The 25,425-nt window shown below is 37.1% G+C and overlaps 1 protein-coding gene across 2 annotated transcripts in view; it reads left to right on the top strand.

The window, feature by feature from the left end:
• The window catches only part of LOC140194974 (protein unc-13 homolog B-like), a 520,982-nt gene extending 497,391 nt beyond the window's left edge, over window positions 1–23,591 (top strand). For both annotated transcript variants that reach the window (XM_072252479.1, XM_072252480.1), the window contains 5 exons: window positions 641–721; window positions 2,875–3,022; window positions 13,163–13,255; window positions 19,615–19,774; window positions 21,594–23,591. In XM_072252479.1, coding sequence (XP_072108580.1) covers window positions 641–721; window positions 2,875–3,022; window positions 13,163–13,255; window positions 19,615–19,774; window positions 21,594–21,879 — 768 coding nt within the window. In that variant the 3' untranslated portion in view covers window positions 21,880–23,591. The remainder of the gene's footprint in view (window positions 1–640; window positions 722–2,874; window positions 3,023–13,162; window positions 13,256–19,614; window positions 19,775–21,593) is intronic.
• The last annotated feature ends 1,834 nt before the right edge of the window (window positions 23,592–25,425 follow it).

Consider the following 25,425-nt stretch of genomic DNA (forward strand, 5'->3'; position numbering starts at 1 on the left):
ATAGATCATCAGGAGATAAGAAACCAAACCGAGTCTTGTTGCAGGTTTCAATAGAGAAAGCCTAAACTCTGAGAGAATGACCTAGTGTAAAAATGTACACTGGGATACATTTTATTTCTTCTGTACTTGGCGATATTTATTTAATCAGGACAATAAAGCACAAGTCTCCCTCTCTCTTAAATGGAGAAAGAAGGATTAAATGCCTGTTTCGTGGTACCTTTAGAAAGAAATAAACTAAATAGGGAGAATGAGCACGAATAAAATTTCAGTTATTTTTGCATTTTTACGTTTAAGAATGCTTCCTAACACAATTTTGAAAGAGATTTCATCAATTGTAGTTTATTTTCTTTCTGTTTTTTTATGCACTTATGTAAATATGATTCTCTCTGTGCAAAAAATGAATTATATTGGCATCTATCATGCTTAGATTTCTGCATGGTCTCCAGACAAAACAGCTGAAGAAGCCTTTAGACTTCCAGTTAGCTACAAACCAAACTAGGTACCAATCAAATAAAACCAAAATTATTTTGATGTTTTGGTTGCTTTGGGTGGTGGCAAACAGGAGAACAAAATCATTCCTTTGTTCCTGTGGTACAATAGTCATGATGCTTATATTTATGATGTTTGGATATTTTTTAAGGATCACATGGTTCGTGAAGAAGCTAGAAGCCTTACACCAAAGCAATGTGCTATAATGGATTTGGCCCTGGACACAATAAAGGTAAGTAATAGAATATCAGCCTAATCTTAGATAGTATCTCTAACAGAGATGAAAAAAATTCTAAACCCTCCAATCTTTTGTAAACAACTAATCCTTAAGATGTTTATTGATGGCAGCGAATTATTTGGATGTGCAACACCAAACATTTGCTTTAAAACATTTTTATGGATATGATAAATTTCTTCTGACTGTGGCTTTATGTTAGTATTAAGAATTAGTATTTTCAAATTGAATGCATTACAAAATATGACAACTTTTAAGGAAAATATTCTTATTCACTACAATAGTAAATATTAATCATTCAATTTTTAAAGGCAGAATTACAATTTGTCAAAACTAATCACATTGATTGTTATTTAAATACATTTATTAATTTTTACAAGAGGACCTTGTCAAATCAGTTAATAGTTTCAAAGCATTTATAGATACTCATTTTGTATAAGATATATTTTAAAAAACAAGCTCTAAATTGCAACCTTAAGGGCATGACCAACTTTTGTTTCAAGTAAAATTTTTTTATTCCTATTGAAATCTTTTTTTGAAGCAGTGTGGAGGTTTCCCAGTATTTACTGCCTTTCCAAAGAGCATATCAGTTGTAACATGGCAGAACTCCTAGCATTCCAATTTTACTTGCAGACTTCACAGATGATTATTCACAGTGACTTCTCTAATTTTATAAGTTACTTTACATTCTACAAATGACAGAGGCAATTTTATTTCAGAACAGTAAATTTCTCAGCCTAGAAGCTGTAGTTAGGTCTATCAAGGAACAAAATAATTGCTGAAAGTTGTATTTTCATTTGGTTATCTTCAAAAAATGAATTGTAGAACATAGCTCTTATTTCTAGTTCGAGAAACTGCTTTAGATGGGAAGCAAACCAACTATATGGAAGTTATCATAGGAACTTATTATGGCAATTATTATGTTTTGTGAATAACAGAGGGATGTTAAATGAATGTACTTATCTGCTATTATCAGTGTTGTATTCTTAAATATAACAAAATACTTCATGACTGTAATTAAATCTTAAAGATTAAGTCCAGATTTAATTCTTTATTTGTTGACTTGGCATCGAGACTGGACACTGATGTGGTTGTGAATCTGGTCTAAGCTGTAATTGTAAAATGCAGTACCATTTGATTTAATTGGGCTGCATGTTGTAAAAAGTTTGATTTTACAAATAACCAGCAAAGACATGAAAAGTTTACTTTTTCAGTAATTGGGTGCAGGAGATTTGTGATAAAATTCCTGCAGCTACATTTGTTCCTGTTTGAAATATCTCCAATGAATATTTTTGGGGTGAATGCAGAAAAGATTCAGATTACAAAATCATATAAAATGAACTGCTGTTTTGCAAATACAGGAGAGCACAGTGATATAGTATCGAGAAAGGATCAAAAATGATCATATTAGAATGGCTCCAAGGACTGAATAGCCCATTTCTGCTCCTATTTTCTTTGTTTCCTGTAAAGTTCAGAGGCTAGCTTCAAATCTAAAAAAAACTACTGCTACTGCTCCATTTATTCTAACCTAGTGGTGAGATTGTGAGCCCTCACAGCCAATAATGTCAGGATGAGGATTCCCAAGTGGTTAACACAGATCACCTGCTCGTACAGTTTGGTCAGTGCATGCAATATAACTGGGCTCTATTCTAACTAATTAGCTACTAGACTTTTTAATAACATTGTATCTGCAATAATAGTTTTTAATTAATTCTTGGACATTCCATACTTAAAATGTACATGTTTACTTCCTGTCAACTTACAAGAATCAAACAAGCACAAATTGTTGTTATTTGGTTTTTCACTGTCTGCCTTTAAACTCTTTTCCTATGCAAGCAAAACATTGATCATCAACTTATAAATCAACAGATTAAATATAGTTAACAGTTGAATGTTAAATGAAATAACCATGGTTATTTCCTCTTTTAACCTTATAAGCATGATTGAAAGAGGAAAAAGTTACAGAAGTAACTCATCTTTGAATGTCATTTATCTTATAATTTGTATTTAAGTAATTAAAAGATTCCAACCAAACTTTGATTAAAAAGCAATTCTTAAAAATAATCTGAATACCACACCATGTTTGCATGTACTGTATGTTCATGATTCATGAACTGAAAATTCTTATAGTTTATACGTTGACATTGCAGCAATACTTCCATGCTGGTGGAAATGGTTTGAAAAAGACTTTCCTGGAGAAGAGCCCAGACCTTCAGTCGCTACGATATGCTCTCTCGCTCTACACTCAGACCACCGATACGCTTATCAAAACATTTGTTCAATCTCAAACTGCTCAGGGTAAGTTTTTCAAACAAACCCTTCTTGGCTTTTACCTAAAACTGACTTCTACCTTTTGCAGTTCTGAGAAGATCGAACACCACCATTGTGAAAGTCTTCACCTCCTATTAATTTTCAAAATACAATTAGTACTCCTCAGATAGAAAGGAAACTTTGTCTAAGTCTTCTACTCTTGCCATGGAATAACTATAAACTGAGAACAATGTTATAGTTATATAGAAAGTAAATCATATAGCTCATACATAATTGGCCTCCTCCTGTCTTTTCTGATTCACACATACTCTACCCTGTGATCTGCCTCAACGATCTGCGAGAGTATTCACTCCTGAGCAAAACAGTTCCGTGAATCAATTTTCTGAAGTCCATCTTATATTCATGATCTTTAGTTATGATTTCCCCATTTGGAAAAACACTCTCAGGAGAAATAGAAAAAGCATTATTAGATTGCTCCTTGTTTATCATCTCCTGATGAGTATACCTTACCTTACAATACATATAAAGACTTTTCAAATCCCTTCATTGCCTTCTTATCCTTTTTATAATGTTACCAGAGTTATTGACAGTACTCCTTGTGAGTTAATGAAGGTTTGACCTCTGTAATTAAAAAAATATCATTTTTCTTCTTTAATGTCGAGTGTGGGCCCTAATAATAAATTTTGGGTGGTAAGCTAGTGTAGTAATTCGAGTAATGCATTTACAGCGCCAGCCATCTGAGTTCAATTCTACCATTGCCTGTAAGAAGTTTATACCACGTGAATTTCCTCTGAATGCTTAGTTGTAGGCTAATTGGTCACATGGGTGTAATTGGGTGGCGCGGACTCGTTGGCCTCCAAAGGTATCGTGTGGTACCTCTAAATTAATAAAAAATCTTCTTGTCCATTCATGGACTAGTATCAACAGTTTGAGGAGACAATTTATTCATAATAATGAATTCTTGATGTTGTTTTGGATAAAAAAACAATTTGACATTAGCCTCACAATAAAGTAGATTAATATGTTCTCTGCCAAGCCACTAGATGGTGTATCAGAAAGGTGAATGAGAGATGCCAGCGATTAAGCTCTGCAGTAGAACCAGCAGAAGAAATGCAAGAGATGTTAGCAAGCAATTGGCCTGCCTTTCAGAAGGGCTTAATGAATCACTTAATGCATGGAAAGGGATATCCTTTTATTAAAATCTGTTGATAAATAAAATCAACAAATAAAGAAATAATTGATTATCCTGTGAGAATGAGCTGAGTCAAGAACATCTGGATTTGTATATTTTGTATCATATCTTTCAAAAGTTATGAGTTATTCATAAGGTACATTGTGTCCCCACTGACAACTCATAAAAACATACATCAAGACACATCCATTGCTTTGGTATTATACTACTGGATATGTAGTTCAATAATAACTTGGAAGAAGAACCTTTTTCACCCCTCAGGAACTTTTCTGAGGTTATGTAATTCAAGTGTATTCACTCCTTTCTCTACCACTTGGGCTGTATCTGTCATCTTGACCTGCATCTTTCCCCATGAAGCTACAAGGTGTATTAGATGTGTAAACTGGAATGCAGGAGTATTGAGGTGTCCATACTTCTCCACAGATCAATCAGTTGCCTACTTTTTAAGGGGAATCAAAAGCAAATGGTGCAGTGCCACACGTGCTGTGATCCTGTTCTCTCCCCCCTCTCTCTCTCTCTCTCTCTCTCTCTCTCTCTCTCTCTCTTCTCTCTCTCTTCTCGCTCTCTTCTCGCTCTCTTCTCTCTCTCCCCCCCCCCCCCCATCCCTGATCCCTGATTTTGTACCATGGAAATTCAGGCTGATTTCAGCCCCTATTGTGCCACCACGCCATTACACTGTCCATAACAATCAGATATGAAACAACTCCACAGGAAACCTGATTGCATTTTTTGAGCCAATTATGGCATCCTGCTACCTTTTAGTTTATAATCCAGGCATTGAAAAGAAAATGTCATATGTTTTTGTCTTTTCACATTTTGCAGTTATCTTTTGATAACTGTTATCAGTTATCTTTTACTTTTATTTTCAAACTGATGCTATTTTTAGGAGCTTTTTAATTTTGTAATTATCTCTCCTCTTCCACCAGAATTGCCAAAAATTCATATTTATTTTAAGTGTAATGTCAGATTAATTTTAAGCAAGAGTCATACTGTGATCCTTAATTATGTCTAGTTCCCATCCATTTATGATGCCAACAGAATCCAAATGCAGAAGGTTAAATTGGTTACTTGCTTTGAATTGACACTAGATACTTTTGCATAGGTGACCCTTGTACAGGTCATTCAAGTAACAGAAATTCACCCTTATAGAATTCACAAGTCTATGAAAAAATTGGCATTCAGAATAAAATTTAGTTGTGTGGAAAAAAATGTGAAAGAAGTATGTAAATGCAAAATTTAATTTTTTCAACACTTTTCTTGATGTATGCACAGATGATGTGGCTTTGTGTTATGGAAAATGACTATATGGGCCTTTTTTGGGAATGCAAATCTTCAGCAATACAGTAATTTCATGATGTATTTTTGTGCAATGCAAGTTTGAAGTGACAAGTGACCTGCTTGCTTCTTGAGTTATAGTTCCTTTTAATGGCTTTATGCTATAAACATTACTATAGCCACCACTATTGCCTTTTATACGGGTTCCTTGCACTTAGCATTGAATATGCCTATCTAGAAACTTTCAAGCTATTTCGTCAGGGCAGTAATATGCATGTGGGAGAGGATGGGAAAATCTGCCTCGTTTCCATGGTTTCTCATCTTCTACTGTGCTGAGAAAGTAAAAGCCATGATCTTATTGAATGGTGAAATGGGCACGATGGGTCAAATTGCCTAATCCCACCTGTTATTCTCGTGTTTCTTAATGTTCCTGGTCTTTATGATATAACCTGTATTCTCATTTTCTTCTCCCTTTTGTCCTGCTTGCTGACTTTGATAACATGAATCAGTGCATGGTGGAAAGGGTATTAGGGTTACCGCTAATGAGGACGCTCTTCCTGATAAGGGTATGTCTGAGTCTAATGTTGCCCAGCTATGACAACATTAGCTAAACACAGGCTTGATAAATCAAAACTTTCCCACTATAACAGGAATATTTTGGAAACCTTTGCTTTATTGTTGTCATTGTTAATGATTCTGATGATTTATGACAAAGAAAAATAGTATAATGTGGTTCTTCACTGCAAAATATTTTACTGATTGAGATGTCAAATCAGATATTACTGAAAATGCACAATGACAAAATTTACGTATATTGGAATGTTGAAAGTAGATAAATAAATGGGTGTGTTGTAATTCTGTTTTGCTTTCAGCAAACAGTTTGGCAGTTTGGGAGACTTGTGTTAATACCTCTGCCTCTTAATTAAAGCAAACCATATATCTGCGCTACATTGACATCTGCATTGGTGCTGCTTCATGCACCCATGTTGAGCTCATCAATTGCATCAACTTTGCCTGCAATTTCCACCCTGCTCTTAAATTCACTTGGTCCATTTCTGACAGCTCTCTCCCCTTTCTCAATCTCTCTGTCTCCATCTCTTAATGTTTAGCAATATCTTTTATAAACCCACTGATTCCCACAGCTATCTTGACTGTACTTCTTCCCATCCTGTCTCCAGTAAAAATGCTGTTCCATTTTCTCAGTTCTTTCGCCTCTGCTAGATCTGCTCTCAGGATGAGGCTTTCCTTTCCAGGATATCAGAGATGTCCTCCTTTTTCAAAGAATGGGGTTTCCCTTCCTCCACCTTTAATGCTGCTCTCACCCACACCTCCATTTCCCAGACATCTGTGCTCACCCCCTCTACCCACCACATTAACAGGGTTAGAGTTCCTCTTATTCTCACCTACCACTCCATAAACCTCCCATCTGACACCTTATTCTCCACAACTTCCACCATATTCAGTAGGATCCTACCACCAAATACCTTCTCTCCCCTCACTTTCCACTTTCTACAGGAATCGGCCCCTCCGTGATTCTCTTGTCCATTCATTCCTCCCTACTAATCTCCCTCCTGGTACATATCCTTGCAAGCGAAAGATATGCTACACCTGCCCATTCACCTCCTCTCTCACCTCCATTCAGAGCCTCAAATAGTCCTTCCAGATGAGGCAACACTTCACCTGCGAATCTGTTAGAGTCGTCTACTATATATCTAATGCGTCTGATGCAGCCTCCTCCACATTGGTGAGACCCAACATAAACTAGGGGAATGCTCTGTCAAGCATCTCTGGTCTATCCGCAAAATAACAGTATCTCCCAGTGGCCAACCATTTTAATTTCTATCTCCGTTCTTTTTCCGACCTGTCGGTCCATGGCCTCTTCTTCTGCCGTGATGAGGCCACTCTCAGGGTGGAGGAGCAACACCTCTTATTCCATCTGTGTGGCCTCCAACCTGATGGCATGAAAATTGATTTCTCCTTCCAGTAATTTTATCCTTCCTCTTTCTCTCTTCTTTTTCCAAAGAGCCTCTTAGCTCTTCTCTTAACCTGCCTGTCACCTCCCTCTGGTGCCCCTCCTCCTTCCATTTCTCCCATGGTCTATTCTCCTCTTCTCTCAGATTCCTTCTGCTCTAGCCCTTTGCCTTTTCCACCTACTACCTCCCAGCTTCTTAACCCATCCCCTCTCCCCCACCAACCTGGCTTCAATCTTTCACCTTCTAGTTTGTCTTCCTTCCCCTTCCCCGCCTTTTTTGTTCCGGCATCTTCCCCCTTCCTTTCCAGTCCTGATAAAAGGCCTCGGCCCAAAACTTTGATTGTTTATTCCTCTCCATAGATGCAGCCTGAGTTCCTCCAGCATTTTGTGTGTGTTGCTCAATGATTGCAATGACATAAACCAAAAAAATTGTTTTGTACAGGGGACTGTATGCATAAGACGGTGGGTTTGTCAACAGAATAGATAGTATAGTAGAGAAACCAAATGCAAACTGGGTGATCACTTTATGGAACACATGTTCATAGTACACAGAATCAGTCCGGAGCTTCCTCTTGCCTGCTGTCTTAAATGCACCATCCTGCTTAGTCTGACCTGTTGGTCTATGGCTTCCTGCGCCATTATAATAAGGCTCATTGTAAGCTCGAGGGACACCACCTCATTATCCATTTAGGTACGTTGCATCCTTTGTGCTCTGTATTGAATTCTACAACTACGTGTAACTTTGTTTCTCAGTCTGTATCAGTCATCCATTAATGATATTGGCTAGGCTTGTTTCATCTTTCTTTTTCCCTACTTTCCTCCTCTGGGAGTGGAGGACACACTAACCTGCTCTGCATTTCACAACTCCCATATCACCGTATCGTTTGTCTATGTTCTCACTCTCTAATTACTCCCATTCAATCATTGACCAGATAACCGCGTTTACAGCTTATTACCATAGTCATATCAGTTTTACCTGATCAAAGACACCCCTTTCTCCCTGCAGATTAACAAGCTGTTTTTATTTCCCTCCCAGTTCTGACAAAAGGTTCTTTATATGAATTGCTCCTTCTTCCGTCAGATGTAGCCCGGCCTCTTGAGTATTTCCAGCATTTTCTTTTTCATTATTGTACCAAAATATCAAGTCATATTGACAGAATTATAACAAGCTGTTATCTGTGCTGTATTTACCTACATTTGATACCATTATCAATCAGCTGCAAATCTACCCAAGCATTAACATTTAAAAAAACTATCAACAAAGCAAAACTACTGCAGATGCTAGAAATACAAAATATAAACAGAATTGTTGGGATGACTCAACAAGTCAGACAACACTGTGAAGAGAGAAAAACAGAATGAATGTTTCTGGTTGTATTAGACTTAAAATTTCTTGAATTCTCACAGGTCATCACTATAGAAGAACAATGAACTGAAGGGAAATATCTAGTATACTTATTTAATATAGAAGAAAGCCATTTGGCTTGTTGAGCCTATGCCACTTTCTTGAGTAATCCACTTAACCCCTTATAACTAACCAGTTCTCTCATACCCATTAATAACCCCAGTGATATTCTACTATTACACCGGGAGTTATTTACTAAAGCTAATTAACCTAGCAATCAGCACATCTTTGGAAAGTTGGAGGAAATCACTGTGTCACAAACCCCATACAGTCAGCACCACAGGCCAGAACTGAACCCAAGTCACTGGTGAGATAGTTACATTAATAACTGCAGCACTGTGACTCACCATTTTAATTTTAATTTCCATTTTAATTTGTTTATAGCCACTGGATATAAATAGCAAAGACCAAAGAGCTCAAGCAGTGTAATTTTTTTCGGTTATAATGCAGAGGTTCTCTTAAATCTTGCATATGTTGATATATAGGTCACATGTTTTATTAGTCCAAAGGTCAAGTGCTTTTTCAGTGATATGGTCCAATGGTGTATTTGTTTTATATTGCTCCTATGTTTTCCTTAAAGGTTATTTGTTTCTTTTCATAACAAGCCTAATATTCTTGTTCACTTTAAGTCATCCTTTATCTGAAACTGTAACCATGGTCTGACTACTTGATTTGTTCAGGTAGATGTTAAGGATTTCATAACCTTCCAAAACTTAAGAATGGGCAAGTTCTTTATCCATTTAATCAATTTAAAGGGTTTACTTATTTTCTCTCTCGAAAATTTGGTGTAATGAATGCATCACAAAATACATTAAGACACCTTTCAAAAATTAAGCTGATCATTGGCCCATTACAGAGCAATCATCAAATTTTGTTTTTGCAATATTAGTAGCACAAAATGTTTTCATTTTAACATTATTGCTCGTATTTACTTTTCTTTTCTAAAGAACCCATTTAAAGAAGAAAAAATGAAAAACCCTACTCAAATAGTAACAGGGTAAATTGAAATCTTTTTCTCTATTTTCCATTCATTCTAATATAGAACATAAAACATAGAAATAACATCATTCCACCTCAAATCCAATCCTAAGAGGCACTTCGTTAGCAAAATCTAGTTAAACTAAATTGAAATGGCAGCTAAAAATTCAGGGCATGTTAACTAGACTACATAATGACTATAGAAAGAGTAAAACAAAGTTAATTATTGGTGATTTACATTAGAAAAGAAAAACAAAGTTTGAGTTTAAAGGGTTTCAAGCAAATACAGAGGCAGAGGGAAGAAAGAACAAAAGTGAAGGCTGATGATAGGATGAAATGAAATGATGAAAGAGCACAAAGGGATAGAACTCCACAACTAGAGAAACAAATGATGAATTTAGAGGAAGTGTAAGTGAAAAATAAAAGTTCCATAACCAATGATTTGATGCTATTTTCAAATCTACCAATGACCTTCATTGAAATAGTGTTACAGCCACAAGACCGATATCAGAGTGAGACTAAGCCAAAGTGCTGCAGTGACATTCAATTTCCTTTTTGAATGCTGTGCTTACTTCTTATTTTACCAACCTTTGGGAACTGTGTTCTAACTACCTCCTTTCTAACCATGTGGATAAAGATTTCTTAATTAAGTGGAGAATTCATTTATTTAAATCTCCATTTGTCTTTCTGTTTTTCAAAGTAATCAACAGTTTATTCAATTTTTCATAAAACCCCAATGGTGAATTTATACTTTCTTCTAATCTCCATGCTCTTATATTCTGTGTCTTAATTAATAATAAATCCCTTTTTGTGTTCAACAACCTAAATGTATGTAAAGATGTGCACTCCAAGATTCTTGCACACTTCTGAGCACAAACCTTTGAATGGGCATTCCTTTATTTTGTTGCCATTGTTGACCTTTCTACTCTAGAATTTATTTTCTTTGATTGACACATTACTATTGTTTTCTGCCTTGTACTTCCCTTTTGCTATTTTCAACACAATGGCAGACCTATCATTTCACTGTTTTCACTCTATATCCACAGTCTTAATTCTTCCTGTATTCTTGTTTGAAGTTTGTTCATCAAAACCGATTAATCAACCAGAAACCAAAGTTTCTGTTCACCAGTGACCTTGGTTATCCACCAATAACCAAGTATGTCACCTTGGTGAATCATATCCTTTGCACTTCTTCTACTCCTTTTAAACGAGTGGACCTGTTATTTCTGCACCACTGCTAACTTAGCACAGATTCTCAATAGATTTTATGACTGCAAGGAAACTGGAAAAGTTTTCATTTGCACTTGGACACCATGTCAAGTCAAATGCTGGAGTTCAGTCAGGGAGTCCCTGATGATCAACTGTGCAGAAGCTCATGATTTTTGTAGTTGTGTTAAATTGCTAATGCTAGTGTGAAAAAGTTCAACCCAATAATTCTGCTTCTCTCACAAGTGCATTTTGTAGCATTTTGTAGCATTTTCATGATGTTTAATATTCAAACTATTTTGACTTCATATACAAAACTAGAATGTAATGGAAATTATGTTCTAAGAAAAGCTTTACAAATATCTTCCAGTTTGCAACCCTGTCGTTTTTCAACATTATGATAGCAAACATTTCACTATACATTAAAATCTATCGCAAATACACAATATGTAATAACTATAGGAAATTAATAACACAAGGGATTCTGCAGATGCTGGAAATCCAGAGTAACACACACCGGAGGAACTCAGCGGGACAGGTGTCACCTGTGGCAATGAACAGGCAGTCGAGGTTTTGGGCTCAGACCCTCCTTCATGGTGGGAAAGGATGGGGAAGGCTCCAGAATAAGAAGGTGGGGGAAGGGGAAGGAGGACTAGCTAGAAGGTGATAAGTGAAACCAGGTGGGTGGGAATGGTAAAGGGCTAGGAGAAGAAGGAATTTGATAGGAGAGGAGAGTGGACCGTGGAAGAAAGGGAAGAAGGAGGGGCACCAAAGGGAGGTGATTGGCAGGTGAGGAGAAGGGGTAAGAGACCAGAGGGATGAATACAAGAAGAGGGAAGGAGGAGAAAAAAAAATAAATTGTCAGAAGAAAAAATTGAAGTTCAGGTTGGAGGCTACCTAGATGGAGTATGAGGTGTTGCTTCTCCACCTTGAGAGAGGCCTTGTCGTGGCAGAAGAGGGGCCGTGTACCGACATGTTAGAATGAGAATGGGGATAGGAATTCAAATGATTGGCCAGTAGGAAATTCCATTTTTGGTGATTGGGCGGAGGTGCTCGACAAAGTCCCCCAATTTACATTGGGTCTCACCAATATTGAGGAAATCGCATCAGGAGCACTGGATATAATAGACTGCCCCAACAGATTCATAAGTGAAATATTGCCCCACCTGCAAGGACTGTTTGGGGCCGTGAATGGAGGTAAACCAGGAGGCGAGCGAAGAGGTGCAGCATTTCTGTCGCTTGCAGGGCTATGTGCCAGGAGAGAGATTAGTGGAGAGGGACAAACGGACAAGAGATTCATAGTGGGAGCGATCCATATGGAAAGCAGAGAGTGGGCGAGGAAGATAAAGACGTGTTTGGTGGTAGGGTCCTGTTGAAGGTGATGGAAGTTGTGGAGAATGGTGGGTTGGAATGATGTGGAGGAGTTTTATAATGTGTATATATTGCTGCTGAAATCAATGACAACCAATATATTTATCCTGTACAATGCAGTTGTTAGGTACAATATTTAAATGATACTTAGGGTTTAATTCTAACCTAAATAGGCCAGAAGAGCTCATGGTTCAAACCTTTAATTGCCAAGTTAGAAAATCAGATTGAGGTAGTTGTGTGATCTGAGAGGTAGGGATTAAAAATAGGGTGGGCAACAAAATATCATGTAAGTTTTACGTCATCCAGGGAGGTAATTGTTATTTCAAGAGAAGCATGGAACGGGTATGTCCTCGCCGTCAGACGGCAAACTATGAGGGAGGAAAGGATTTGATGAGAGCACTGTGAATATTAACAGCTTAATTTGCCATTGTGAAAATGGAATCCAGACCAAATATTTATCAGCTACTGCTATAATCCTGAATTTTTTCAATAATTCCAATGAAGCAATAGTTTCATCTGATTTCTTTCCTCCTGTCCACGAGGCAGGCTTTAATTCTTACTTTTGATCAGTATTGATGCATGACTAATATGGTCTTGTGCATGGATCATATCAAATATTTCAAGCATGAAAACCAAATATTTTAATATCAAAGTTCTTTTCAGTGCATTGCACAACTGCCTTGAAGTGAATGTGGCACTGAAAAGCCTGCACTCATCAATGATAATGTAGCTTCGGAGTTTCATCTTTATGCTTTAATTATTAATCAGGCTCTGGTGTGGAAGAACCAGTGGGCGAAGTCTCCATACAGATAGATCTTTTCACCCATCCAGGAACAGGAGAACACAAAGTAACAGTAAAAGGTAAGGTTAATACCATTAGTAGAAATACAAAAATGTTGTTGAATCCCCAAAATATTTAATGAGAATTTAGGCTCTAACTGGAATATTGGAACTCTTAATGTAGTTATTGATACAGTTTAGTTCACAGTACTTCAGCTAAACAAAACAAAAAAATTCCTTTTATTTATATTCAAAATGGTATATCTTTAAATGTGTATTCTCTAATCTTTCCTGTATTATTAAAATCCGTTCCTGAGTACTTCTTGGTGCTTTTTAAAAATTGTTATCTTTTCAATACAATTCTTACTTAATTTGTTATTTCCAATTTTCTTAACATCAATTGTTTTATCATTTCAACATATGGGTTTAAATACTGGTAGATTCTCTGTGGTATTCTTCATAAATAATAGAATTGTTACAAAATAGGAGGGAGCCCAATAATTCAGTAATAAGTCATTGCAGAATCATTTCTTGCTTGCTTTAGCCAAAGCTATGCAGGTATTTATCCAGTTCTCCTTAAAAATCACGAACAAATCTGCATACTTGCAAATTTTCAGAGATTAAAATTCAGGTCATCACTCCCCCATGTTTATGGAAATTTATGCTCACACCAAATTGGATCCTTTGCATGTATTTTAAATCTCTGTTCTCTAGTGCTTCGAGTTCAAGTGTATTGTTGCCAAAGGCATACATGCACCGGGTGTAAATGCCATTAAAATGAGCTTTTTGCACTAGCAGCTGACTACAAGATGAGGACAAACATGAACTAATATCAATTTAAATTAACATAAATTATACATAATTGCAAAATAAACAAAATTCCTAGCCTTGCAAGGTTGACTTTCTGACACACTCATGTAACTAATGTCATCTTTATCACCAATAACAATATTTTTGCTCTACTAACCCTGTCATAGTTTTGAGCACCTCTATTAAATTTCTTCTTAAACTTCTCTAAGACCATCTTCAGTCAATAGTCTCTTTTAGAGGAAATCCCTCAAATATGGTACTATATTATCTTTCATTATTAAAGTATGTAATACAGTGTATTAATTTGCTGTAAAAATGGATAACCTTCATGTTGTTCTATCCTAAATGCTTTAACACTGATAATGCCAGGTCAATTCCAGTCTAGTGTAACTTTTTTGTTAATTGCTAGTGATGTTCAAAGTAGCACCTGTGGTATGTGATATCAGGTTGATGCAGTAGGTTAATGTATGACAAAATATTTTGTAACTGTAACATCTTAATTCTAAGATTTGAAGTTTTAGACATAAGACTATAGATTTTGTTTTTAATTTGCCCTTTTCATTCCATCTGGATTGTCATTTAGTCTTTGTTTTATATCCTGAGCAAATACATTTAAACACCAGTAGGGGTATGTGTCTGGGTAATCATTCTCATGACCCAATTACTCAGGAGTTATAGTAGTTGTAGTAGTTATAGCTGCTCTTTTCAAGGATATAATCAACAAAGAACTGATGGCATATGCATCATTCAGTCGGATCTAGTTCAAAGCAATATACAAAGGTAGTGCGTAGTGATGCCATTTTTAAACAACATTGTTGGGTGATTGTTTTGTGGGATTTTTTTAGATCTTATATGAAAAATACAGTAAATAATTAGGAGAAGTCATGCAATTTCAATTTCAAACCTTGAATTTTTAGGAAGATGGAAATGTAACTGCAAAAAGATTTCTTATGTCTATTAATTTTGTAATGGAAGCTCTTTTCAATAAATTTAATGTATGGATGTGTATTAATACAAATCGTACACAGTGGTTTCCGGTTAATTGGGCAGGCTATTAAATGGCTGCTCCAATTAAGTTTTATGGAAGTGGTTAAAATGGTATATCAAAAAAGACAAACTACTATTTAACTGAGTAACAAATTATGCACTTAAATGAAATACAGAACAAAATAGAACACTACCAGTACTACTTGTCCATCGTATCCGACACTATGTGTCTCGTTATGCCCTGCACCTTCCATATAGATTTGCAGAACTGCCTTCCTGGCTGTTGGATCTCAATGTAGATCTTATCCACCCCGTCTGCTGGAGCTGACTTCGTATTCTTGGACATGCATAAGACTTAGGAGCAGAACTAGACCATTTGCCCATCAAGAATGCTCCACCATTTCATCGTGCTGATCCATTTTCCCCTCAGCCTCAATCTCCTGCCTTCATCCAGTATCCCTTCATGCCCTAATATAAGCATCTATCAACCTCTGCTTTAAGTTTACATGTGGCAACAGACTCCAAAGATTCACTACACTCTGGCTAAAGAAATTCCTCCTCATCTCCATTCTAAAAGGATGCCCTTTTATTTTGAGGCTGTGTCCTCTGCTCTTAGATTCTCCCACCATAAGAAACATCTACTCCACATCCACTCTATCAAGGCACTTCAACATTTATTAGGGTTACAATTAGGTCACCCCTCATTCTTCTGAATTCTTGTGAATACAGGTCCAGAGCCATCTGACACTCTCCATATGGCAAGTCATTTAATCCTGGAATCATTTTCATGAACCTCTTTTGAACCCGCTCCAGTTTCAGCACTTCTTTTCAAAGATAAGGGGTCCGAATCTGCTCACAATACTCGATGAGGCCTCATCAGTGCTTTATAAAGTATCAGCATTAGATCCTTGCTTTTATATTCTAGACCTCTTGAAATGAATGCTAACATTGCATTTGCCGCCTTCACCACAGACTCAACCTGCAAATTAACCTTTCGGGAATCCTGCACAAGGACTTCCACCTCTCTATGCACCTCGGTTTTTTTCTGTGTTTTTCTCCCTTTAGAAAATAGTTAACCCTTCTATTTCTTCTACTAAAATGCATGACTATACACTTCCCAAAGCTGTATTCCATCCGTAATTTCTTTGCCCGTTCTCCTAATCTGTCTAAGTCCTTCTGTAGCCTCTCTACTTCCTCAAGATTACTTGCCCCTCCACCTATCTTTGTATCATCTTCAAATTTTGCAACTAAGCCATCAATTCTGACATCCAAGTTATTGATATATAACGTAAAAAGGAGCGGTCCCAATACACACCCCTGTGGAAAATCACAAGTTACAGGCAGCCAGCCAGAAAAGGCTCCCTTTATTTCCACTCTTTGCCTCATTCCAATCAGCTAACACTTTGTCCATGCTAGTATCTTTCCTGTAATACCATGGGCAACTTGTTAAGCAGGCTCATGGGTGGCACCTTGTCAAAGCCCTTCTGAAAATCCAAGTACAGAGCATCAGCCAATTCTCCATTGTCTATCCTACTTGTTATTTCTTCAAAGAATTCCAACAGATTTGCCAGGCAAGAATTTCCCTTGAGGTAACCATATTGACTGTGGCCTATTTTATCATGTGCCTCCAAGTACCCCAAAACCACATCCTTAACAATTGACTCTGACACCTTCCCAACCACTGAGGTCAGACCAACTGTCCTATAATTTCCTTTCTTCTGCCTCTCTCCCTTGGATGGATGGATATTTGCAATTTTCCAGTCTTCCGGAACCATTCCAGAATTCTTGAAAGATCATTACTAATGCCTCCATAATGTCTTCAGCCACCTCTTAATCCTATTCTTACTCTCACTGGTGCGTGGCACAGGCAGCAATCTAGAGATTACTACACTAGAGGTCCTGTTTTTCGGCTTTCTACCTAGTTCCCTAAAATCTCTCTTCTGGACCTCCTCACCTTGTTTACGTATATCATTGGTACCAATATGCTCCAAGACTTCCGGCTGCTCACTTTCGCCCTTGAGAATGTCCCTATCTCACTGGCATATGAGAATCTCCAGCTACTCTCACCTGGTTTAGCCTGCCTGTCAAAGTGGTGTTTGGGGTATGGCTACTGACACATGCAAACAGCTACTTGGCACCAGAGGCAACAGTTTCGTGTCAGTGACGACGAAAGGTAACATTTAAGATGATTGTTGATACTTTCAAATTCTACATAATTCCTAACTAAACTGTTTTATTTTCACTCCTGGCTGTTTCTGGCATTTCCAAGTCTCAACGCTTGAAACCGGAGTGAGCAAAACAATTCTGAACTGTCTTGCTCTTTATTTTTCACCAACCATCAGTGACAAAAATCACTGCTTTTTGAACACAAACGCATGTGCACAACTGACGTGACTTTAGTAAGAAAATGTTCGGCAAAGTCTCCTGTCCCAATTAAGCAGTACATTCTCCTAAATAAACGAAGGGATTAATGGATATTTTCTCAATTTGTTTTTGTTCTTGAATAGTTGTCCCAAGTAAGTGGCTACCCCGATTAACCAACAGCCAAATTGACTAGTATCCACTGTATTTAGTTTTCTATTATGAGAGACAAACCGCTACAGAAGATCAGGACTCAGAGAAGAGTTTGAGCATCATTTCTTAACTGGGTTCATCTAGAACTGATAATATCGGAGTACGAGTAATTAACTTTAGATGTTGTGGAACTTGAACTACAGGGCAGTTCAAGGGTGAGTTGTCTGAACTAATTGCAATAAATATACATTTATTAGACTCAATAGAATCATTAAATGGTACAATGATTGAATAGCGTGTTTTATCACACATTAAAATTTAATTCGTTCCACTATACCACCACTCCATTAGCTTTTAATTTTAATGAATATAGTTTGAAAAGTAATTCCTTGTTTTTGTCTTAGATTTGTTTCAGTTGAGGTTCATGAAGTATTACAAACCTGAAATTGGCCTGGAGCCACCGCTATCAATCATCCCAGGAGGCACTGTTTTGTATAGATACCTTTGGATATCTCTTAGACCCTGCCTGATGGTTCCTTACCACCGATTGCATGGCTGTAATTCAGACTCAGAATCAGGTTTATTATCACCGGCATGTGGCGTGAGATTTGTTAACTTCGTAGCAGCAGTTCAATGCAGTACATAATATAGAAGAAAAATGTTAATAATAATAAATAAGTAAATCTAATTCAGGATACTTTATACAGCATATGTAATTTGAATAGGGTAAAAATTGTGCAAAATACAGAAATACTATACATTAAAAAAAAGTGAGGTAGTGTCCAAGAGTTCAATGTTCATTTAGGAATCGGATGGCAGAGGGGAAGAAGCTGTTCCTGAATTGCTGAGTGTGTGCCTTCAGGCCTCTGTACCTCCCACCTGATGGTAACAGGGAGAAAAGAGCATGCCCTGGGTGCTGGAGGTCCTTAATAATGGATGCTGCCTTTCTGAGACACCGCTCCCTGAAAATGTCCTGCATACCTTGTGGCCTAGTACCCAAGATGGAGCCGACTAGATTTACAACCCTCTGCAACTTCTTTTGGTCCTGTGCAGTAGTTCTCTCCCCACCCCATACCTGATAGTGATGCCATCTGTCAAGAGTGCTCTCCACAGTACGTCTATAGAAGTTTTGGAGTGTTTTTATTGACATGCCTAATCTTTTCAAGCTCCTAATGAAGTATAGTCACTGTCTTGCCTTCTTTATAACTCATCGATATGTTGGGACCAGGTTAGATCCTCAGAGATCTTGACACCCAGGAACTTGAAACTGCTCACTCTCCCCACTTCTGATCCCTCTATGAGGATTGGTATGTGTTCCTTCGTCTTACCCTTCCTGAAGTACACAGTCAGCTCTTTCATCTTATTGACATTGAGTACAAGGTTGTTTCCTTCTTTATGGCTGCATCAATATGTTGGGACCAGGTTAGATCCTCAGAGATCTTGACAGACTTTCCAACTCAACTTATTTTCCAGATGTGTACTTGTTTGTTTAATTTCTTCAGATTCCTGCTGACACCGCTCCATAATTATCTTACCACTTTAACTATCTATGATTATCAAGGTGCCTGTTTCCATCTATGCACAAGATATATCTGTTTATTCTGTGATTAGGTCCTGTTTACAGAGCTGTCAGGACATTTCTCCTTTCTCATATTCTCATAATGTGCCCAGGTGTCAATCCCATGACCACATTTCACTTCTTCATGCTTCCTTTGTTCTGCTACTCCCTTCAATAGGTCCTGTCACAACATTTAAAACGTGCTTACGTGACCATTTAAAAATCATGAGGTAAAAGGCTACTGGCTGAAACCAGTAAATTGGCTCAGAAAAGCCTGTTTCTGTGCTTTTAACAGTCTTAAGAACTTTAAAGTGATTCTTCATTGGCATGAAAGTTCTGGTGATTTTTCTATGTTGTGGTTAAATGAAAATGCAAATATAAAATTGTGAGATTTATTTTTATGTGAGGATAATTTATTTTATCCTATCTTGAATAAAAATTAAGGAATTAGTTGTATATTTTGGCTTTAAGTCAGTTAGTGGCAAATATTGTTTGCAAAGAGATTCATTTGGGATTTTATTTGAAATTTGTTGAAGCAATTAAATCAGTATAATGTGATTTATTTTTACAGTGGTAGCTGCTAATGATCTGAAATGGCAAACAAATGGCATGTTTCGACCATTTGTTGAGGTCACTATGATTGGTCCACACCTCAGTGACAAGAAAAGAAAATTTACTACAAAATCGAAAAGCAACAACTGGGCTCCAAAATACAATGAAACATTTCACTTGTGAGTAAATGATTGCTTTAGATAAAACAATTTTTACGTTGGCTTTAATGAAATGCGTATAATTAGATACAAATTGGGAAATGTACATAATACGTGTGTGAAAATAACAGACATTTTCTGAAGAAGCTTTGGTGTAAAGTGTAGACTCAAAGAAGAGTTAGCACCGGTGTTTATTTGGTGCTGCCCTCTGACGTTTACTTGGTGGTAGAACAAGCGGAACCAGGACAACATCCTTTAAATCAACAGTCATGTTACTCAAGGACTTGGGTTATAGTTTTTTTTCTCTCTTTATGACTTTATGTTTTTCTGAAAATGTAACCGTATGTGTTCTTTGTGCTATGTGCTGTGGGTAATGCGTTTTGCATCTTGGCCTGGATGAACTGTTTCATTTGGCTGTATTCATGTATGACTGAATGATAATTCAACTTGCACTTGAATTTAATCATCAGAATATGCATGTTCTTCACAAGTCCACATGGGTGTCCCTTGAATACTCTGACTTCTTCCCATGCCCAAAGACAACCTGCTTCTGCAGCAACAGACTGCGCAACAGAAGAAAGCTTTTTAGGTTATAATAATTTCAACTACCATTAATCAAGTTAATTGGTCATGCCCTGTTCTTGGATATTCCTGCAGTATCAGGGGCCAGTTTTCACCGAAGTTTGCATATTCCACACACATATTGGGACAGAGGTCTGAGTGCACTATGCATATTGTCTTTTGGGGAAAAAAACCTGTGGTCTCAAAGCAGATGTTTAAAGTGACTCCAGAATCATAGCACATGGCTTCATAAATCAGCCTGTTCCACATTATTGATGTGACACAAGTGAAACCAGCTGAACCATATGAAATTGGCACCGGAATCAGACAAAATAGGCATATGTCATGTATTTACCTCTGCAACATTCTCATGATTTCTGAATTCAGAGTAATCATTGCTGCCTTGTCATATAATTTACCTCAACCGGAGAATCAATCCTGATTAATTGTATAGTTCTGATGAACATGCCAAACTTAAACTGGAGACTCAAACATTAATGCTAAAGGTTAGAAATAATTGCATATGGAACAGTGGAAGGCTTGAATGATGATGAACAAATTAATGGTGATGGGTGAAGGCTCCAGGAACAGTTTCCTCCTCAATGATGGCAGCACACAGTATATGAGTATAAAAGACACATGATATAAAGAATGGTGCACAAACACCTCTGGCTTAATGTTGCATAGTTTGACAGTGCAAGATGCCACTCTGGCTGAGACCTCTTTGATAGTGACCACCTACTCTGTCAGTGGCTTGGACATCAGAATTCACTTATATACTGAGGCCCATCTGATCTTGTAAAGTGGGAATTCTTGTCCCCTATGTTGCCTTCTCTGCACCCTTCAGCCCCTTCTACTGTCCCAGTAGCACTAGCAATGGTTCAATGGTTCAATTTAGTATCAGAGAATGCATACAGTACATTTTATCCCTTACAATTGACTGGAAGTGGCAGAGTCTGAACACCTGACGAAGGGTCTCGGCCTGAAACGTCAACTGAACCTCTTCCTGTAGATGCTGCCTGACCTGCTGCGTTCACCAGCAACTTTGATGTGTGTTGTCTGAACACTTCTGTTATCTTTTGGTATATTTAATGGATTCCAGGAAATTTCACTGTTTAAGGCATAGCACAATTAAAATATGAAGTTTTATATATATACATATAATATTTTCTGATTGTCTTCAAATAAATCTGTTGCTTTAAAACAATCTGCATTAATAACATCACCTCAATTCAGTGAACTTTTCTGAGTGAGATTTTTTTAAATTTTCTTTTTGCAGTATATTGGGTAATGAAGATGGTCCAGATGCATATGAACTTCAGGTCTGTGTAAAGGATTACTGCTTTGCAAGAGAAGATCGTATTATTGGGATTGCTTTAATGCAACTACGAGATATTGTAGATAAAGGCAGCTGTGCTTGCTGGTGTCCACTAGGCCGCAGTATTCACATGGATGAGACAGGTTTAACTGTTCTTCGGATACTTTCACAAAGAACCAATGATGAAGTGGCAAAAGAATTTGTCAAACTGAAGTCAGAGTCTCGGTCTGCTGAAGAAAGCAGTTGAATCTTAGAGGGTTGCTTGTTCCAGTGGCTCGGGTCGTTTTTGTTTCTAATTTATACCTCGTGCCAATATGTGCAAGTGTTCAACAATTCTCTTTTGTAAATGGGACCCTCTGCACTACTCTGTTATTGTTAATAAGGCTGTGTTGTATACCAATCAAAGTATAGATCTTTATGTGAACTTTATTTATTTACAATAATCAAAAGGTTAAATTGTGTTTAGAAATAAAATGTTATTGCATAAAATAGGATGCTTACATTTATGTAAATAATTTTATTAACTGGACATGAGGCCAAGAGTCTCAGAATATTTTTTCACTTCAATTGAACACTGTGATACCATCATTTAGTGAGATGAACAACGGAGAAATACTAACAAAAATCCCACACTCATGCCTAGAGTCTCAGTTTTTCATCTCTCTCTCATAGGATTGCCAAAGGTTGTCTTTTAATTGTTGTAGATAAAATCATGCATTCCATTTAATAATACTAAGTGTTTAGAATCCAGTGCTATGCCTGCTAATTTCTCGTGCGGGATTAATTTGTGCGTGGGGTCTTTTAACCACAGAGGTGTCAAACTTGAAATATAAAACTACTGCAATAAGTGGATGACACTATGGAAGAACGATTGGCCAAATACTTATTCAACTACTTTTTTCTGATTATGTTTCTAATAAATTGTGTGAAAATGAAGCCAAATCTGTTATTAATTTTGGAATTTCTTAGCTATCTGAAGATTATGTCCTAAGATAGTTAACATCTTGAAAGTCCTTATTTTGAGCGTTATTGTTATTTGCTGAATTTCTAAAAAGGTGCATACAAAGCTAAGCTTCTATTTTTAATATTTCTTTTGGACGTCATAACAAATTAATCTGTATTTCACATTCACATACTTGGCACTATTTCATTTGGGGAAAATCAAAATCCATTTTGAGGATTTTGATTTTGATTTGAGGACTGCTTATCCATTATCAGATCCGTACAATGGATCCATACATTCATGTAGGACCTCTGTCAATCTTCAACAGAGAACTGAAAAAGCTCTTACAGACATTCTGTCCTGTAGGTTATCTGCATTGGGAAACAGTTACGGTATTTTTACATTGCCACGTAATGTACCATTTCTATAAAACAAAGTATTGTAATTAATGAAGTCCCCATCTAGAAGTTCCTTAAACCCAAATAATTATTCTGTAAGTAAATACAACTTCAGTTAAAAAAGGACTTTCATATTGTTCTCTTTATAAATATTAAAATTCATATCCTGAGGAAAAAAATTTTGACTACAGATTCTCAGAAAACAATATTCTTGGGTTTTTTAGTTAAATTGTGCAATCAGAATGATAAATTTACATTGGCAAAATGCACTGTAGGTGTCAATTTCATGTCAAAAACATTGACACGAGGCCGAAACAAGTGTGCATCTCGTAAATGTGAACAAATATTAAACTTTTATAATGAACACTTGCATTTATCTAGTGCATCTAAAGTGCTGAAACAATACAATCTGAAGACATTTCACAAGACCCATCAGGTAAAAACTAAGTTCCAGTTAGACAAGTTTTTAAAAATATATATCTAACTGTGAGGTATGAGATCCATGTGTTGACAAAGTTAACTTCTTTTGTGTTGAGCTGTATTGAAATCTGGGTACTAAAGTTGAACATGTAACATGTTTAAGTGATTACACACTGAATTTGGCATTTTTGACAGAAATTGGTTAAGATTAAATAACATCAATCTGATTCAGACTGAGAGTGATATTTTTCGAGGTGCAACTGCAGACAAGGCTCCACTTGAGCAATGTTTACAGACTGAAGTGTGTAGTTCTGATGATTATTGCCACTTTGCCCAGAAATTCTTTACCATCTTCTTTTTACACAATTGCTTCATTAAGGAGGAGTGTCATTCACCGCTGAGTGCACTGGCTAAGCCTTGTGAGATTTTTTCTTTGTAAGAAACACTATATCAAGAAAGTTTCTGGGCTTTATTCACTTCTAATTATGTTAATACTTAGTGCTTTTAAAAGTACCAAAGTAATGATGAGTTTGAGATTTTTGGTTACTGATTCACAGATTTTTTTTCATATATTTTCTCTTCAGATTTGTCTGAGCCTTATTAGTTTGATTACTGTTAAATAATTCCAGCCCTCCTTTTTATTGTGACAAGACCCTACCCTAACCCCTTCATGGAAAAGGTACAGAATGCCCCATGGACACCCAGTTCTAAGCCAAACTTGTGGAAAAGATTTGAGGTGAATGACCAAAAAAGGAAGAAATCATTCTTAACTATAAATTGTGGGAATAGTCCTCTGGGAAATTTCTTGTAGGAGCCCTGTGTTCAATGGATAAGATTATCCAAGTTTAAAAGTGAAGAACTTCCCTTGCAAAGAGTGATTGTTGCAGTATAATTATTTTTATTTGACAGATCCAGATGCCACAAAGGACAATGGGTCACCCAGTCATCTTTGCATTCTTTTCCATCTCCAAAAAGGGAGCAGAATTTCTTGAGGAGAAGTTCACTACCATTTGGCAAGATAGTGTTTCGAAAGACTGATTGGTCTATGACTGCTCATAGTTTTGATAGTCATAGTCATACTTTATTGATCCCAGGGGAAATTGGTTTTCGTTACATTTGCGCCATAAATAATAAATAGTAATAGAACCATAAATAGTAATATGTAAATTATGCCAGTAAATTATGAAATAAGTCCAGGACCAGCCTATTGGCTCAGGGTGTCTGACCGTCCAAGGGAGGAGTTGTAAAGTTTGATGGCCACAGGCAGGAATGACTTCCTATGACGCTCTGTGTTGCATCTCGCTGGAATGAGTCTCTGGTTGAATGTACTCCTGTGCCCACCCAGTACATTATGTAGTGGATGGGAGACATTGACCAAGATGGCATGCAACTTAGACAGCATCCTCTTTTCAGACACCACCGTGAGAGAGTTCAGTTCCATCCCCACAACATCACTGGCCTTATGAATGAGTTTGTTGATTCTGTTGGTGTCCGCTACCCTCAGCCTGCTGCCCCAGCACACAACAGCAAACATGATCGCACTGGCCACCACAGAATCGTAGAGCATCCTCAGCGTCGTCCAGCACATGTTAAAGGACCTCAGTCTCCTCAGGAAATAGAGATAGCTCTGACCCTTCTTGTAGACAGCCTCAGTGTTCTTTGACCAGTCCAGTTTATTGTCAATTCGTATCCCCAGGTATAAGGACCAATTAAAGGTGGAATGTCAATATGGAAAGAAGTAGAGTGTAGACCAGAGAATATTTATAATCACAGAAGATCATAATACGAACACAAGTAAGTCATCCATCTTCTTTCAGCCTAATCCAGCATTCATCAATACCTTTGCTAATATTTTACCTCAGCAAAATTTTCCAACACAATTGTCATAGCCCTCAATTCCTTTGGTATTTAGAAGTCTATCAGTCTGCGTTTTGAGTGAACTCTACGGCACAGTGGTATGTTCTACTGCATCACAGCTCGAGACCTGGGTTTGATCCAGATTATAATGCTGTCTATGTGGAGTTTTGTGACT

Source organism: Mobula birostris, chromosome 3 (assembly GCF_030028105.1).
Source record: "Mobula birostris isolate sMobBir1 chromosome 3, sMobBir1.hap1, whole genome shotgun sequence".
NCBI lineage: Eukaryota > Metazoa > Chordata > Chondrichthyes > Myliobatiformes > Myliobatidae > Mobula > Mobula birostris.